General features: G+C 58.5%; 1 protein-coding gene across 1 annotated transcript; it reads right to left on the reverse strand.

Moving 5' to 3' along the window:
• Positions 1-5,285: 5,285 nt before the first annotated feature.
• LOC137217508 (melanoma-associated antigen 10-like) lies at positions 5,286-6,287 on the reverse strand. Its single transcript, XM_067724439.1, has one exon. It carries the CDS (start codon positions 6,285-6,287, stop codon positions 5,514-5,516), a length of 774 nt encoding a protein of 257 aa, XP_067580540.1. The 3' UTR covers positions 5,286-5,513.
• Between the last annotated feature and the right edge of the window lie 9,037 nt (positions 6,288-15,324).

Consider the following 15,324-nt stretch of genomic DNA (forward strand, 5'->3'; position numbering starts at 1 on the left):
CTAAGGAGGGGGCGGGGAGCGGGAATTGCCTGGAGTTCCAGGGGTTAGGACTCCATGCTTTCACTGCGGTGGCCCGGGTTCAATCCCTGGTCGGGGATCTAAGATCCCCCAAGCCTTGTGGGGTGGCCAGAAACACAGAAAAGAAAAAATAGGTGGGTTGGGGGAGGAGGGGAAGTAGACCCAAGGTACCAGGAATGATCCAAGCACCAGCAGCCAGAGGAGCCCCGGGTCTGCCCGGGTGAGGGGTGGTCCCATCTGCCGCTCCCGTCTGTCACAATGCAACAGCTAGTGCACGTCAGGGGGGTCTCTTGAGCAGCCCAACAGCAGCGCCCCAAGTGAACGATGCAAAAATGGACAGAGGGGACGGAAGAAACCGGTCTACAGTAGAAGTGGGAGACTTCGGTCCCCCCTGTGATGGATTCAAATGGATCCCCCAGCTCCCACCCCAACCATTAAGTCCACCTGTTGCAGTGCTAATCCCAAGGTACATGTATTTGGAGATAGCACCCTTGGGGAAGTCAGTAAGGTTAAATGAGGTCACAAGGGTGGGACCCCAGTCCGACAAGAGCGGTGTCCTTTGGAAAAGAGGAAGAGACACCAAAGATCTCCCTCCCTCTCTCCCTCCCTCGCCCTCTCTTCCTCCCTCCCATCCTCCCTCTCTCTCTCTCTCTCTCCCCCTACCTTCCTCCCCCTCTCTCTTTCCCTCCCTCGCCCCCCTCCCTTTCTCTCTCTCCCTCCCTCAGCCTCTCTTCCACCCTCCCACCCTCTCTCTCCCTCCATTTCTCTCCCCCCCAACTCTCTCTCCCTGCCTCCCTTCTCCCCCACAACCTGTTCAGAGAAGCAGCCAAGTGAGGGACCAAGAGAAAACCAGCTGTCTGCGAGCCAGGAAGAGACGCCTTCCCTCACCTGAGACTGCACTTTGCAGCCAGTTGAGGTTGGACTTCTAGCCACCAGGACTGGCACCCAGTACATTTCTGTAGTTTTAGCCACCTCCTCTGTGGGACTTTGCTATGGCAGCTCTAAGCAGACTAACACAGCCTGCTTTCATTATGGGTACAGCGACCAGACAGCACCGCAGTAAGGGAATCACAGATTTGAACAGCACTGTACAAAGACTAGGTCTCATGACATGTGTAGACTATTAGCCCCAAGAACAGAGTAGACACGTGCTCGTCAAGCGTACCTAGAACGTTCTCCAGGGTACTCCACGCGTCAGGCCACACAGCATCCCTCAGTAAACTTAAGGGGATACAAACAAAAGGGCTGAAATCATACAAAGTATGTCCTCTGGCCAAAATAGAGTGAAATTAGACCTCAATAACAGAAGGAAATGTGGGAAATCTGCAAAGAGAGGGAAATTGAGCCGTGCGTCCCCAAATAACCGCATTAGTCTGGGACGATGCCAAATCCCACAGCACAGGATGAGGGGCTGAAACAGCAGACACAGATTCTCACGGTGGTTCCGACCAGGAGGCCGAGAGGGAGGGTCCAGCAGGGGTGGCTTGTACTGCGGCCGGTCTCCTTGGTCGCAGGTGGCCGTGCTCTTACCGCCCCTCACGTGGTCACCCTCTGTGCACGCACCCCCAGCCCCTGCCTTCTCTCCTTGCGTGTGCTGATCCGCTCTTCCCTCAAGGGCACCAGCCATCTTGGATTAGACCTCATCCTAATGGCCTCATTTCAACCTAAGAACCACTAACTCCAGTCACAGTGACATTCTGAGGTTCTAGGGGATTGGGGCTTCAACATGCAAATTTTGGGGGGACGCAGTTCAGTCCATAACAATAGCCCAGGGAACGTACAAGACATCACAAGGGAAACTAGAAAATACTTTGAAATGAAGAAAACACATACCAAAGGCCCCAGGACTTATGGCACGCGGCCAAAGAGGCACTTGGGACCTAAAGCTGCAAACACCCGTGTTCCAATGGAGGCGACACCTCAGATCAACCGCCTCATCTTGAACGGGGACAAGCGAGAAGACGAGGAAGGCGAGCCCAAGCATTCTGACAACAAATGTTCACGAGAAAAGAAAAACTGCGCTAATCCACGTACGCGGGGATCCCAAGACGTGCACTGGTCGGGAATCCTCACAACATGGGGGAGGGCGCATCCTTCTTACACACTCAGTAACAAGAGCTACAGCCACCGACCACTTCATTTGCACAGGCTTTTTACAAGCAGGTCACATCATGGGGAAACCCTCACCAATGCTTTTGCCTGGTACTGTTAGGAGGCCCATTTTACAGATGGAGAAATCGAGGCGTAGGGAGTCTCCATGATTTGATCAGCTTGTCACTAGAAGGACTCTTATTCAAGCTAAGCATCATATGCGTGCAAAGACCCATCCCCGCACTGGCCTGACCTGTCTCCCCAACAGTCAAGGGGGATTCAGCTGTCCTCCACGGGGTCCTACTACCTGACGCCTCAGGCCACATAATGGAGAAAACACAGGGAAGCCAGGCGTTAGTGCCCATGAGAGCCTGACACTGGATTCTGCCCACGTGGCCTCCCCAGCCCCATCAGGTCACCATCTCTCGTGAAAGGGACACGAGGGCCAGGGAGGAGGGTGAGGGTCTAGGACTGAGGGCGTGAGGATGGAGAAGGGTCCCGGACGTGGGGGTCCGAGGCACGGCCCTCTGAAGGCGGCTCCTATGCTCAGGCTTGGGCCCTGCTCTCTCCTTCCACTGCCCACTCTGCTCCCTTCTGTCCCAGCGGCGTGGTGGCCCCACGTTCTCCTGCAGGCTCACTTCCCCGGGCACACTGGCTGTCAGGCAGGCGGCAGGCCTGCATTCAAAGCACGGGGACCGCCGGGCTGGAGGACTCTCCGCATCCCCACGGGGCGTGAGTGTCTGTGCCCTTCAGGGCCCTGCGGATGCCCCTCCTCCTGGATGCTTGCTCACACGTGGCTTTACACCCTGCTGCTGTCTTGTGAATGTCACTTGGCTTCACACCCTGCATCCCGCCACCAACCCAGCCCTATCCCTGTGCCCAGCCCCAGCTCAGGGACCACGGACAGGCACAGGCCCAGGCCTGGGCCCCCGCACTTGCTCACAAAGGCCCCTAAAGCAGCAGCCGGCGATATTTGCCACAGAGGAGGGTAGGCGAGAGCCAGGCAGGAGGTCAGCCCTTTGCCAAGGAGGCTGGAGCTCAGAGCAGACTTTAGCTGGGGCTGGGGAATGGGGGCTTCTCGGGAAACAGGGCCACGGCTGAGACAACTCACACCAGCCCCTCAGGGGGCAGGCTCAGCGCACGTAGAGAACGTCAGAGCTTCCCGCTGATGGGCAGCAGCTCCCGTGTGCCCTGCGCCGCCCTGGTCAGGACTGGCTGTGTGCCGGGGTGGTGTGTGCTCGTCCAGAGTCTACTGGGGAGGGCGCTGCTGCCCCCCTGAAAAGTGTCTCCCTGAATGTCCCTGGGGCGCTCTTGGCGTGTCCCGGCCGCTGCTGCGCTGCCTGCCACGGCCGTCCCTGGGCTAGCACTGCCCCCCATCAGTCAGTTCACTGCACGAACGGGCACTAGGAATCCCTGCTTTCCCCCGGGAGTGCTTACCATTTGTGATGACAAAATCCCCTTCTTTTCCGGCAGGAGTGTCTGAGCAGGTTCCATTGGCCCTGAAATTCTCCACCTTTTCCAAGTGCCCACCTGCTATATGGCAGGTGCTTCAAATCCAGGATCCCACGTAATGTTCACGTTGTCGTACGGCGCTCAGCAGGGAGGGCTGCCTCTTTAGCCCCCGGCGCCGTCTGCACCTCCCACTGCAGTGACCTCCCAATCCCATTAGGCCCAGGAGTTGCCCCTTCCTTTCGATGCCAGGTCACAGCCCAAACCTGTGGGTCTCTGATGCCGCCATATTTCTGCACCTGCCTGAACGCGGGAACACTGGCGGACGTTGCCTCTTAGTGGCTAGGACTTATTTCTAGTATTATTCTGATCCCAGACTCTGTCCTTCTCCCCTCTGGAAATTGCTTTCTTTTCATGACATCTCAGAGAATTTGCAGCTCCATAGGAAACGGAATAGAAAACCAGTCAAAATTGCTGTTCTGTGTGTTTTACTCCTGGAGGATATATTATTCAATTTGGATGTGTGTGTGTGTGTCTGTCGGCATGGAGGGAAGGGTGGTGATTTCCCCAGCTGGGTGCAGCTCACGCAAAGCTCCCAGGATTCCAGTCGCACGGCGACTCCTTTCCACTTCGGCAGCCTCTCTTCTTTCAAACCCCCTATTTTCATTCATTTCATCCCACTGAAATCTAGACCTTGCTCACAAGTGGCCAAAGTAAACTCCAGGTGACTAAAATGGTCGTTTCCATACAGTTGGTAATATGCTCTCCCAGGGCAGGGAGAGGAGGGCCAGCCCCGGGAATACCGAGCAGGGCTTCAAAGAGCAAGACCCTCATTTCTCTGGAAATCCTTGCAGATGGCGGCTATGAAACACCTACCTCTTCACTGTGGCCCACTGCAATGCAACAAGAGCCAGCACCCCTTCCTTCCTGCCCCAGGGCGAGATTTCTCTCGGCTTTATCCACGACCCAGAAGGACATCTCACAGCAATGTCCCATTTCAGACTTTCCCCTGCAACCCAAGACACACCCTCTGCATGTCTGGCTGCTGCCACCACCCAGCTTCATCACCATCACCTCCCACAGAAGGAACCCCCACTTCCCAAAGGCCCGAAGTGCCCTGGCTCGGGGCACTTAACACTCCAGGGCTCGCTCCTGGAGCCCCACCGCCTCGTCCCATGTTGTCTTATTCTGTGGGACTTAGGGGACGTCTCACCACCTTCCTCATGTGACAGTGGCTCCTAGACCATCACTCTAGGTGTGGGTGTGTCCTGCTTTTCCTAGCGTTCCCGCTACTAACACAGGCCCTTCCGGAGAGCAGAGGCTCCGTGGAGGTCTGCGGAATAAACAAGCCGGTGGGCAGGGGGCTTATTGACGCAGATGAAACTTCTCCTACTTTCTTAAAATACCCGTGCAAATCCAACTCAACAGAGATAGTTCGTTTTATTTACAGAATGACAGACAAGACAGGGAAGCAAGAATTGGAACAACAATGGCTCTTATTTTCTATTTCTTCCCCCATCTATATCACTGCTAAGGACTTCCACATTTCCAGAGCAGTTCTGATTCCAATTCCCTGTTATCTTGTACACGGTCACAAAACGAACTGGGAGATTTCCCAACCTCTCTTACAAAACAGCAAAACTCTTGTTCTTGAACTGAATTAGTGCAAATACCTGTGGGATTAACGTCATACACAAAGTTAGACACTGAAGCTTGTTTAGTCTTCTATTCAAAGAACCAACATTTGAAAAATTCCTAAAGAAAACAGACATGGAAGTCCATGTCAACATACACAACAGGAACCCAAAATGCTGCACACCGGCTTCCCCCAACTCGCCCGGCTCTCACTGCTTAGAAGGCTGACCGCTCCCTCTTCAAACTCAGAGTGAAGGAGCAGCCCCCCTTCCTGCCCCACGGGAGAAGCTGCTGGACGTGGGACTGGCTGCTGCACTGGCTCAGGCTCCCTCTTCCTCATCGCTCACACTCCCTGCAGACACGGATGGGAAGAACCTGGGATCCATGCTATTGATCCTGAGCAGATGCTGCAGGACCTGCCACTTGCTGGTCTCCGCGTAGGCCCGGGGACCCCACAGGAACTCGTAGCGGGCAGGGTCGCTGTGGGGCACCTGCCGGTACTTCAGGTAACCCGTCTGCACCCACACTTCGGTGAGCAGCTCCCTCCCGCCACAAAACCCCAGGGTGTCTAGCATTCCCCACACCTCCTCCTCAGGGACGTGGTCACCGAACAGGGTGACCATGGTCAGGACCAGCAAAGGGAGACCGGCCTCGGGCGTGCACTGCCAGTCGCTCAGCACTGCATCCCAGGTGAGGCCCAGGGTGGGGACCAGGACGTAGGTGCGCTCGCGGGGGTCCACCTCCTCCACGTCCACGCCAAACACCAGATACAGGCACTCGCAAACGAGGCGGAAGACCACGGGGAAGTGGTCCCGATGCTCCCGGAGGACCGTACTCAGCATCTCCGCCTCGGAGGTCGGCTCCCCGGTACGAAACTTGACGAGCAGGAACCCCACCAGGTCAGCCATCAGCGCAACAAGTGCTTCGCGGGACAAGGGCTCGGCATAGGCGGAGAGGGAAGGGGCACCAGGGGAGGCGGAGGACGAGGGGGATGCGGCCTCCTCCCCCGCAGCCCCCAACAGCGGCGCCTCCACCGGACCCTGGGCCGGGACTGGGGCCTCAAGGTCGGCCTCAGGCTGGCGGAGCTCACTCATCTCGACCGGGGGCCTGATCACTGGGGTCGAGCCGCCCACGGGAGTGTGGGCACGGGTGACAGGCGTGAACCTCATACCTGGGGAAGAGAGGGGGTGTGAGCGGCCTCGGCGGAGAAAGGCACCCTGGGCAGCCCTGACAAAGGCCACTTACAGGTCTCGTCTCAAGGGCTGCCCTCGGGCCTCACAGGGGCGCTCCTCCCGGGTGGCCTGTCCCCTGCCAACCTGAAGAAGGAAGTGAGGGGGCTCCTCAGGGTGCAGCCAGCACGGCCCCAGGTTCTGGGGCTGACAGGGCGGTGGGGTGACTTGGGTGTTGTGGGGTCCCCTCTGTTCTGGGAGGGGGAGCCGCTGGGTACACACTCAGGGCACGCACCTCCCCTTGGCTCCTGGCGCTGCCTGGGCCTTCTCTGCTCTGTGCCCTGAGGACACGGTCCTCAGACCTGGGCCTTCGCCTCCCGGTTCCTGGAGCCCCTGTAAGAGGAATGGAGGGCGCACCTCTTGTGTACACTGTGGGCCTCGGTGCTGGTAGGAGGATTGGGCCGGACTCTGTGAGGTCCCCCCAGTTCTGAGTTCTGGGGTGGGTGGTTCCCTCGGGGCTCGCTCGTCGTGCTCACTGTTCCCCTTAAGGGCCTGGACCCTCCCCTTGGCAGGCCGGAGGGGAAACTCAGAACAGGACCCCGAATCTGAACAGAAAGCAGTGAGGGGGCCCCACAGGTGGCTGCACCTGCCCAGGGCCTCCCGAGGGTCCTAGGAAGGGGAGATGCTGGGTCCTCACCTCCTCCTCACATCCTGCCTGGCCTCCCAGCACTGACCACAGGGGCAGGTTTCTGTTGAGGCCCCTGTTCCAGGGCTGGGGGTCTGCTCAGTCCTCCCTCGGGGTCCTGGTAGTCCACCCTCTGGACCTGAAGGCTCACCCCTCACACCAAACACCTGACCTCCTGAGGACCCCGACCCAGAGGTCAGGAAACATCTCATCTGCTGACCGCGCTCTGGCGCCTCCAAGGCCCCCGCGGAAGGGCAAAGGATCCCTCCCTGTGTCGGGGTCTAACGTCCTCAGTCCTTCCTTCCTCGCGTGCAGGCTAGACTCTGGGCAGGACCTGGGATTGTCCCGTCTGCCAGTGTGAGTCCCTGCTCCTTATACCAGGTCTCCAGTCTCTCCGAGACCGTGACGTCAGGACGTCAGGACAGGCCTACCGTGCTCATCCCACCCCGGGGCCTCCCACGGCCACCTGCAAGGGCGGTGATCTGGTGGGTCCCTTTTGTCCTCCCTCAGGGTCCCCTCAGTCCTGCCTAAGGGCCCTAACCTTAGTCCACCAGGGACCTGACATTTTACCCTCTGCCCTCATGCGACTCCACCCCTTATCCCAGGTCCCCAGCTTCTCTGACACCCGGATGTCAGGAAGTGCTGCACGTGTTGGCCTCCCAGGGCCAACTCAGTTCTGGGTTGCAGGCTGCCCTCAGTGCTCCCTCAGGGCCCTCACCTTGACTCCACACAGGACCTGGGATTCTCCGCAGTGCCCACCAGACACCCCGCCCCTTATACCCCCTCTGCAGCCTCTCAGAGACGCCGCCCCGTGCTCCCCCTCTCCAGGGTGTCTGAGACCCGGATGTCAGGAAGTGCTGCACCTGTTCATCCCGCCCTATGGCTGGAAGGGCCAACTCGGTCCTGGGATCCAGGTTCCCCTCAGTCCACACTCAGGGCTCTCACCCTGACTCTACATAAGACCTGGGATTCTCTCCTGTGCCCGCCTAGGATCCCGCCCCTTATACCCCCTTCCCAGCCTCTCTGAGACCCCGCCCCGTGCTCCCCCTCCGCAGCGTCTCTGAGACCCGGATGTCAGGAAGTGCTGCACGTGCTCATTCTGCCCTATGGCTTCCCAGGGCCAACTCTGTTCTGGGGTCCAGGCTCCCCTCAGTCCTCCCTTAGGGCCCTCACCTTGACTCCACGGAGGACCTGGGATTCTCTCCCGTGCCTACCAGACACCCCGACCCTTATACCCCCTCCCCTGCCTCTCTGAGACCCCGCCCCGTGCTCCCCCTCCCCAGCGTCTCTGAGACCCGGATGTCAGGAAGTGCTGCACATGCTCATCCCGCCCTATGGCCTCCCAGGGCCAACTCAGTTCTAGGGTCCAGGATCTCCTCAGTCCTCCCACAGGGCACTCACCTTGTCTCCACGGAGGACCTGGGATTCTCTCCCGTGCCCACCAGACACCCCGCCCCTTATACCCCCTCCCTAGCTTCTCTGAGACCCCGCCCCGTACTCCCCTCCCCAGCGTCTCTGAGACCCGGATGTCAGGAAGTGCTGCACGTGCTCATTCTGCCCTATGGCCTCCCAGGACCAACTCTGTTCTGGGGTCCAGGCTCCCCTCAGTCCTCCCTCAGGGCCCTCACCTTGACTCAACGAAGGACCTGGGATTCTCTCCCGTGCCCAGGAGACACCCCGACCCTTATACTGCCTCCCCAGCCTCTCTGAGACCCCGCCCCGTACTCCCCCTCCGCAGCGTCTCTGAGACCCGGATGTCAGGAAGTGCTGCACGTGCTCATCCCGCCCTATGGCCTCCCAGGGCCAACTCTGTTCTGGGCTCCAGGCTCCCCTCAGTCCTCCCTCAGGGCACTCACCTTGACTCAACGAAAGAGCTGGAATTCTCTCCCGTGCCCACGAGACACCCCGACCCTTATACTGCCTCCCAGCCTCTCTGAGGCCCCGCCCCGTGCTCCCCATCCGCAGCGTCTCTGAGACCCGGATGTCAGGAAGTGCTGCACGTGCTCATCCCGCCCTATGGCCTCCCAGGACCAACTCTGTTCTGCGGTCCAGGCTCTGTTAAGTCTTCCCTCAGGGCCCTCACCTTGACTCCATGGAGAACCTGGGATTCTCTACCTTGCTCACCAGACACCCCGACCCTTATAACCCCTCCCTAGCCTCTCTGAGACCCCGCCCAGTACTCCCCTCCCCAGCGTCTCTGAGACCCGGATGTCAGGAAGTGCTGCACGTGCTCATTCCGCCCTATGGCCTCCCAGGGCCAACTCTGTTCTGCGGTCCGGGCTCTCCTCAGTCTTCCCTCAGGGCCCTCACCTTGACTCCATGGAGAACCTGGGATTCTCTACCTTGCTCACCAGACACCCCGACCCTTATAACCCCTCCCTAGCCTCTCTGAGACCCCGCCCCGTACTCCCCCTCCGCAGCGTCTCTGAGACCCGGATGTCAGGAAGTGCTGCACGTGCTCATCCCGCCCTATGGCCTCCCAGGGCCAACTCTGTTCTGGGCTCCAGGCTCCCCTCAGTCCTCCCTCAGGGCACTCACCTTGACTCAACGAAAGAGCTGGAATTCTCTCCCGTGCCCACGAGACACCCCGACCCTTATACTGCCTCCCAGCCTCTCTGAGGCCCCGCCCCGTGCTCCCCATCCGCAGCGTCTCTGAGACCCGGATGTCAGGAAGTGCTGCACGTGCTCATCCCGCCCTATGGCCTCCCAGGACCAACTCTGTTCTGCGGTCCAGGCTCTGTTAAGTCTTCCCTCAGGGCCCTCACCTTGACTCCATGGAGAACCTGGGATTCTCTACCTTGCTCACCAGACACCCCGACCCTTATAACCCCTCCCTAGCCTCTCTGAGACCCCGCCCAGTACTCCCCTCCCCAGCGTCTCTGAGACCCGGATGTCAGGAAGTGCTGCACGTGCTCATTCCGCCCTATGGCCTCCCAGGGCCAACTCTGTTCTGCGGTCCGGGCTCTCCTCAGTCTTCCCTCAGGGCCCTCACCTTGACTCCACGGAGGACCTGGGATTCTCTCCCGTGCCCACCAGACACCCCGACCCTTATACCCCCTCCCTAGCCTCTCTGAGACCCCGCCCCGTACTCCCCTCCCCAGCGTCTCTGAGACCCGGATGTCAGGAAGTGCTGCACATGCTCATCCCGCCCTATGGCCTCCCAGGGCCGACTCTGTTCTGCGGTCCGGGCTCTCCTCAGTCCTCCCTCAGGGCCCTCACCTTGACTCCACGGAGGACCTGGGATTCTCTCCCGTGCCCACCAGACACCCCAACCCTTATACCCCCTCCCTAGCCTCTCTGAGACCCCGCCCCGTACTCCCCTCCCCAGCGTCTCTGAGACCCGGATGTCAGGAAGTGCTGCACGTGCTCATCCCGCCCTATGGCCTCCCAGGGCCAACTCTGTTCTGGGGTCCAGGTTCCCCTCAGTCCTCCTTCAGGGTGCTCACCTTGTCTCCACGCAGGACCTGGGATTCTCTTCCGTGCTCAGCAGACACCCCGACCCTTATACCGCCACCCCAGCCTCTCTGAGACCCCGCACCGTGCCCCCCCTCCGCAGCGTCTCTGAGACCCGGATGTCAGGAAGTGCTGCACGTGCTCATCCCGCCCTATGGCCTCCCAGGGCCAACTGTGTTCTGGGGTCCAGGCTCCCCTCAGTCCTCCCTCAGGGCGCTCACCTTGACTCAACGCAAGACGTGGGATTCTCTTCTGTGCCCACCAGACACCCTGACCCTTATACGCCCTCCCCAGCGTCTCTAAAACCCGGATGTCTGGAAGTGCCGCACTTGTTCATCCCGCCCTATGGCCTCCCAGGGCCAACTCTGTTCTGGGGTTCAGGCTCCCCTCAGTCCTCCCTTAGGGCTCTCACCTTGGCTCCACACAGGACCTGGATTCTCTCCTGTGCCCGCCTGGGACCCGCCCCTTATACCCCCTCCCCAGCCTCTCTGAGACCCTGCCCCGTACTCCCCTCCCCAGGGTCTCTGAGACCCGGATGTCAGGAAGTGCTGCACGTGCTCATCCCGCCCTATGGCCTCCCAGGGCCAACTCTGTTCTGGGGTCCAGGCTCCCCTCAGTCCTCCCTCAGGACCCTCACCTTGACTCTGCGCAGGACCTGGATTCTCTCCTGTGCCCGCCTGAGACCCCGCCCCTTATACCCGCTCCACAGTCTCTGTCAGACCCTCACCCTTATACCCTTCCCTGCCTTCAGCCCTGGGAGGCCCTGGGGCAGAATGAGCACTTGGCAGCGAGTCCTCACTTACGTATCCAGGTCTCAGAGAGGCTTCGGAACAGGTATAAGCGTCCGCTCTCAGGTGTGCTATGGCTAGAATCCCAGGTCCTGCGTGGAGTCAAGGTGAGGGGCCTGAGGGAGGACTGAGGAAAACGTGGACCCCAGAACAGAGTTGGCCCCTTGAGGTCATAGGACGGGATGAGCACATCAGCACTTCCTGACTTCCGGGTCTCAGAGAAGCTGGGGACCTGGGATAAGGGACGGGGTCTCATGAGCACAGAGGGTAAAATTTCAGGTCCCTGGTGGACTAAGGTTAGGGCCCTTAGGCAGGACTGAGGGGACCCTGAGGGAGGACAAAAGGGACCCACCAGATCACCGCCCTTGCAGGTGGCCGTGGGAGGCCCCGGGGTGGGATGAGCACGGTAGGCCTGTCCTGACGTCCTGACGTCAGGGTCTCGGAGAGACTGGAGACCTGGTATAAGGAGCAGGGACTCACACTGGCAGACGGGACAATCCCAGGTCCTGCCCAGAGTCCAGCCTGCACGCGAGGAAGGAAGGACTGAGGACGTTAGACCCCGACACAGGGAGGGATCCTTTGCCCTTCCACGGGGGCCTTGGAGGCGCCAGAGCGCGGTCAGCAGATGAGATGTTTCCTGACCTCTGGGTCGGGGTCCTCAGGAGGTCAGGTGTTTGGTGTGAGGGAGCCTGAGCCAGAGCAGCAGCCAGGCTCCTTCCAGGCCCAAGTTCACTGGTAGCAAGTGAGGCTGGTCCTTCACTCTGAGTATGAAGAGAGAGCGGTCGAGTTTCCAAGTAGTGAGGGCCCCTGCGAGTGGGGGGAACATGGTGTGTAGCATCTTTGGGTTCCTCTTGTGTAAGATGACATGGAATATCATCTGTCTTTTCTTTAGGAATTTTTCAAATATTGTTCCATTTAAGAGAAGGCTTAATAAGCTTCAGTATCTAAGTTTGCAAATGACATTAATCACACATGTATTTGCACTAATTCAGTTCAATGACAAGAGTTTTGCAATTGTGTAAAACAAATTGTAAGATTCCCATATTATTTTGTGATGGTGAACAAGATAACATGGCATTGGAATAGGAGTTTACTTGGAAATGTGAAAGTAATTAGCAGTACAACTGAAGGCCACCACGTTGTTCCTCGGGACACCCCGTCGTCCGCTCAGTGGTGGGTACCCTGCTGTGGGACTTTCCTGTTCCAGCCATAGGGCAGGGCCAGGCCCCGAGCATGTGGGCCAGAGGGGGAGTGGCTGACCTGGGGGAGCGGGCATTGCCGGCACCCACCTTCCTGGCGAGACACCACCCGCAGGGCCCTCAGGAAGGGAGGCAGTGGGGGGATGGAGGGCCGCCGGGTGGGGTGTAGCGGAGGCACCTTTTTGAGGACCCTGGGGGGGGGCCGTGACCCCCGGACTCTGGTGGCTGTTACACGTTCCTCTCTGTGTTATCATGCCCTCTGTTCAATGGTTTCAGTCAATGTTTCTCTTAGTAAATTTCCCTGAACGTTTCATCTGAGTCTGGCCTCTGCTGTGGGCAATGGAGGGAAAGGGCTGCTGCGGGTGAGGGCGGGGGTCCAGAGTCCGATTCCTGCTCAGCACCCATGGGACACCTCTCCAGGGAGAGGGTAAGGTAGGCACTTTGCAGACCCAGAGATGGTGAGCGCTTTTTTCCATTTCATAGGTGAATTGTAAAGTTTTAGCAAAAACTGATAATTGCCTAAAAAGGCAGTAGAGAAGTTAAAATGTAAATGAAAACCTTGATTATCTCAGCAGGAAAAAGGGAACATAGGAGCAACAATAGTTGGACAGACACTGCTATGGACTGAATATTTGTAAACCTCTCCCCCTCATTCACCTGTTAAATTCTAACCCCCAAAGGGATGGCATTTGGAGGTGGGGCCCTGGGAAGTGATTAGCCCATGAGGGGGGAGCCCTCATGAATGAGATTACCTCCCTTATAAAAGAGGCCCCAGACGGCTGCCTCATCCTCTTGTGCCATGTGAGAAGATGGCTAGTTGATACAACTAGACAAGAAACCAGTCCATATAAAGAAGAGCTTTATTACTATTATTTATTACTCAGCCGTACAAAGGAACGAAATTGGGTCATTTGTAGAGATGTGGATGGATCTAGAGACTGTCATACAGAGTGAAGGAAGTCAGAAAGAGAGAAACAAATATCGTGTATTAATGCACATATGTGGAACCTAGATAAGTGGTACAGATGAACCGCTTTGCAGGGCAGAAATAGAGACACAGATGTAGAGCACAAACATATGGGCACCAAGGTGAGAAAATGGTGGGGGCGGGCGGGGGGGTGTGATGAATTGGGAGATTGGGATTGACATATGTACACTAATATGTATAAAATGGGTAACTCATAAGAACCTGCTGTATAAAAAAATACATAAAATAAAATTCAAAACAAACCAAAGAAATAAGAATAGGTTTATGACATTATCAATCACAGTAGAAAACCACCTGTAAAGACAAATGGACGTACTTGCCACAATGGGCTCTGCATCGCCAAGTTCGCTCCCCAAACTCCGCAGCCTCGCAGGAGGCCTTCCTATTGGTGGAAGGCCAATGGGCGTGTCTTTTGCTTCCGGAGGCGCCAAGCCTTGGGACCTCAGGCCCTCAGTGCGCATGGCTACTGCTGCTTCGGTAGCAGAGCGCCTCCTCACGTGCTCTTCTGATCCAACCAGTTTCTCGGTAAAGAGACGTCTAGAACTTTCTCCCTCATCTTCCTGGGGCTTCCGGGAGCACCCGGAAGCCCACGTGGCGTTCGCACAGAGTGCCTGGGACAGTCGGCGGCACAGTTCCTGGCTGCTCTGCTGAGACGAGCTCTTCAGCCCCTCGTGAGCGGGACTCCGGAGCCATCCACAGAGTCAGAGCGAGTCAGGAGACAGGCGGGGGCTTTGCCGGGGGCTGGACTCCGCAGGTACCGGGGGCCCCGGGAAGGAGTGGAGGTCGGGGGAGGGCTACGGGCTGCTCGGTTGGGAGTGGGGGAGCGGCGGCGGAGGGTAGCGGGCTGAAGGGGGGCTGAGGGAAGGGTCCCCCAGTGAGCGGGTCAGAGGGGAGGACCGCTGGCTTCCGGGGTGGCTGGTGGGGGGCGTTCTGGAGTCGGGGTGCAGAGGGTGGGGCTAATGGCTAAGCGTGGGGGGGGCCTGAGCGGAGGGCTTCCTGCTGGTCGGGTGGGGCCGGCCTTGGGGGCCAGAGGAGAGGACGACTGGCTGCGGGGGTGGGGAGGACGGGACGGGACGGGACGGGCGGGCCCCACCCCCGGGGCCGAGACGGGAGGGGAGGGCTAACGGCTGCTGCGTGTGGCGGGAGGAAGGCTGAGGCGGGGGTCGATGGGGAGGACTCCCGGGCGCGGGTGCGGTAGGCGTTAGGGGAGCTCCCGGCGGGGCGGGGCGTGGGGTGGGGGGGGAGGACGCTCGTGGCAGTTAGGGGGCTCCGGCTCCCGGGTGGGCGGGGGCAAGACGGGTGGGCTCTGCGTCTGGGGTACGAGAAGCGAGAGCCCCTGGCGCTGAGTGTGCTCGGGGGAGGACAAAACAGTATTTCCTCAGGCAAGTCTGAAAGTTCCAGACCTGGTTAGCCTCCAAAAGATTTCACTTTGAGCATGTTTGTTCACTTTGCAAATTAAGTATTGAGGTTCTATGGCCACAGGTATTTGGGCCCTTGAAGCTAATAGGTAGCCAGCCCAGACAGCTTCTAGGCCCTGGACAGGCTAGTCAACGAACTAAAATCTTAAACGCACCAACACCATTAGCTGTCCATTCTGTGCAGTGACAGCTTTAGTGCCCTATCCCTGCATGGGTTGCAATGTCAAATCAGGGAGTCTCCGACAGGTTGTTGCAAATGTCAATGCTCACTCCAGAAGCCTTCTGGGTGCAGTGTCTTTGTTGCCACTAACCACAGACTAGGGACGTATCTAACTAACCTGGAGAATACTAGAGGCTAATTTGAAAAGAAGTCATGGGAATTCTTGAAATTTAAAACTTCTGTTGCCTGAATTAAGAAAATATTCTGGTTC

The sequence above is a fragment of the Pseudorca crassidens genome, chromosome X (genome assembly GCF_039906515.1).
Source record: "Pseudorca crassidens isolate mPseCra1 chromosome X, mPseCra1.hap1, whole genome shotgun sequence".
NCBI classification, from domain to species: domain Eukaryota; kingdom Metazoa; phylum Chordata; class Mammalia; order Artiodactyla; family Delphinidae; genus Pseudorca; species Pseudorca crassidens.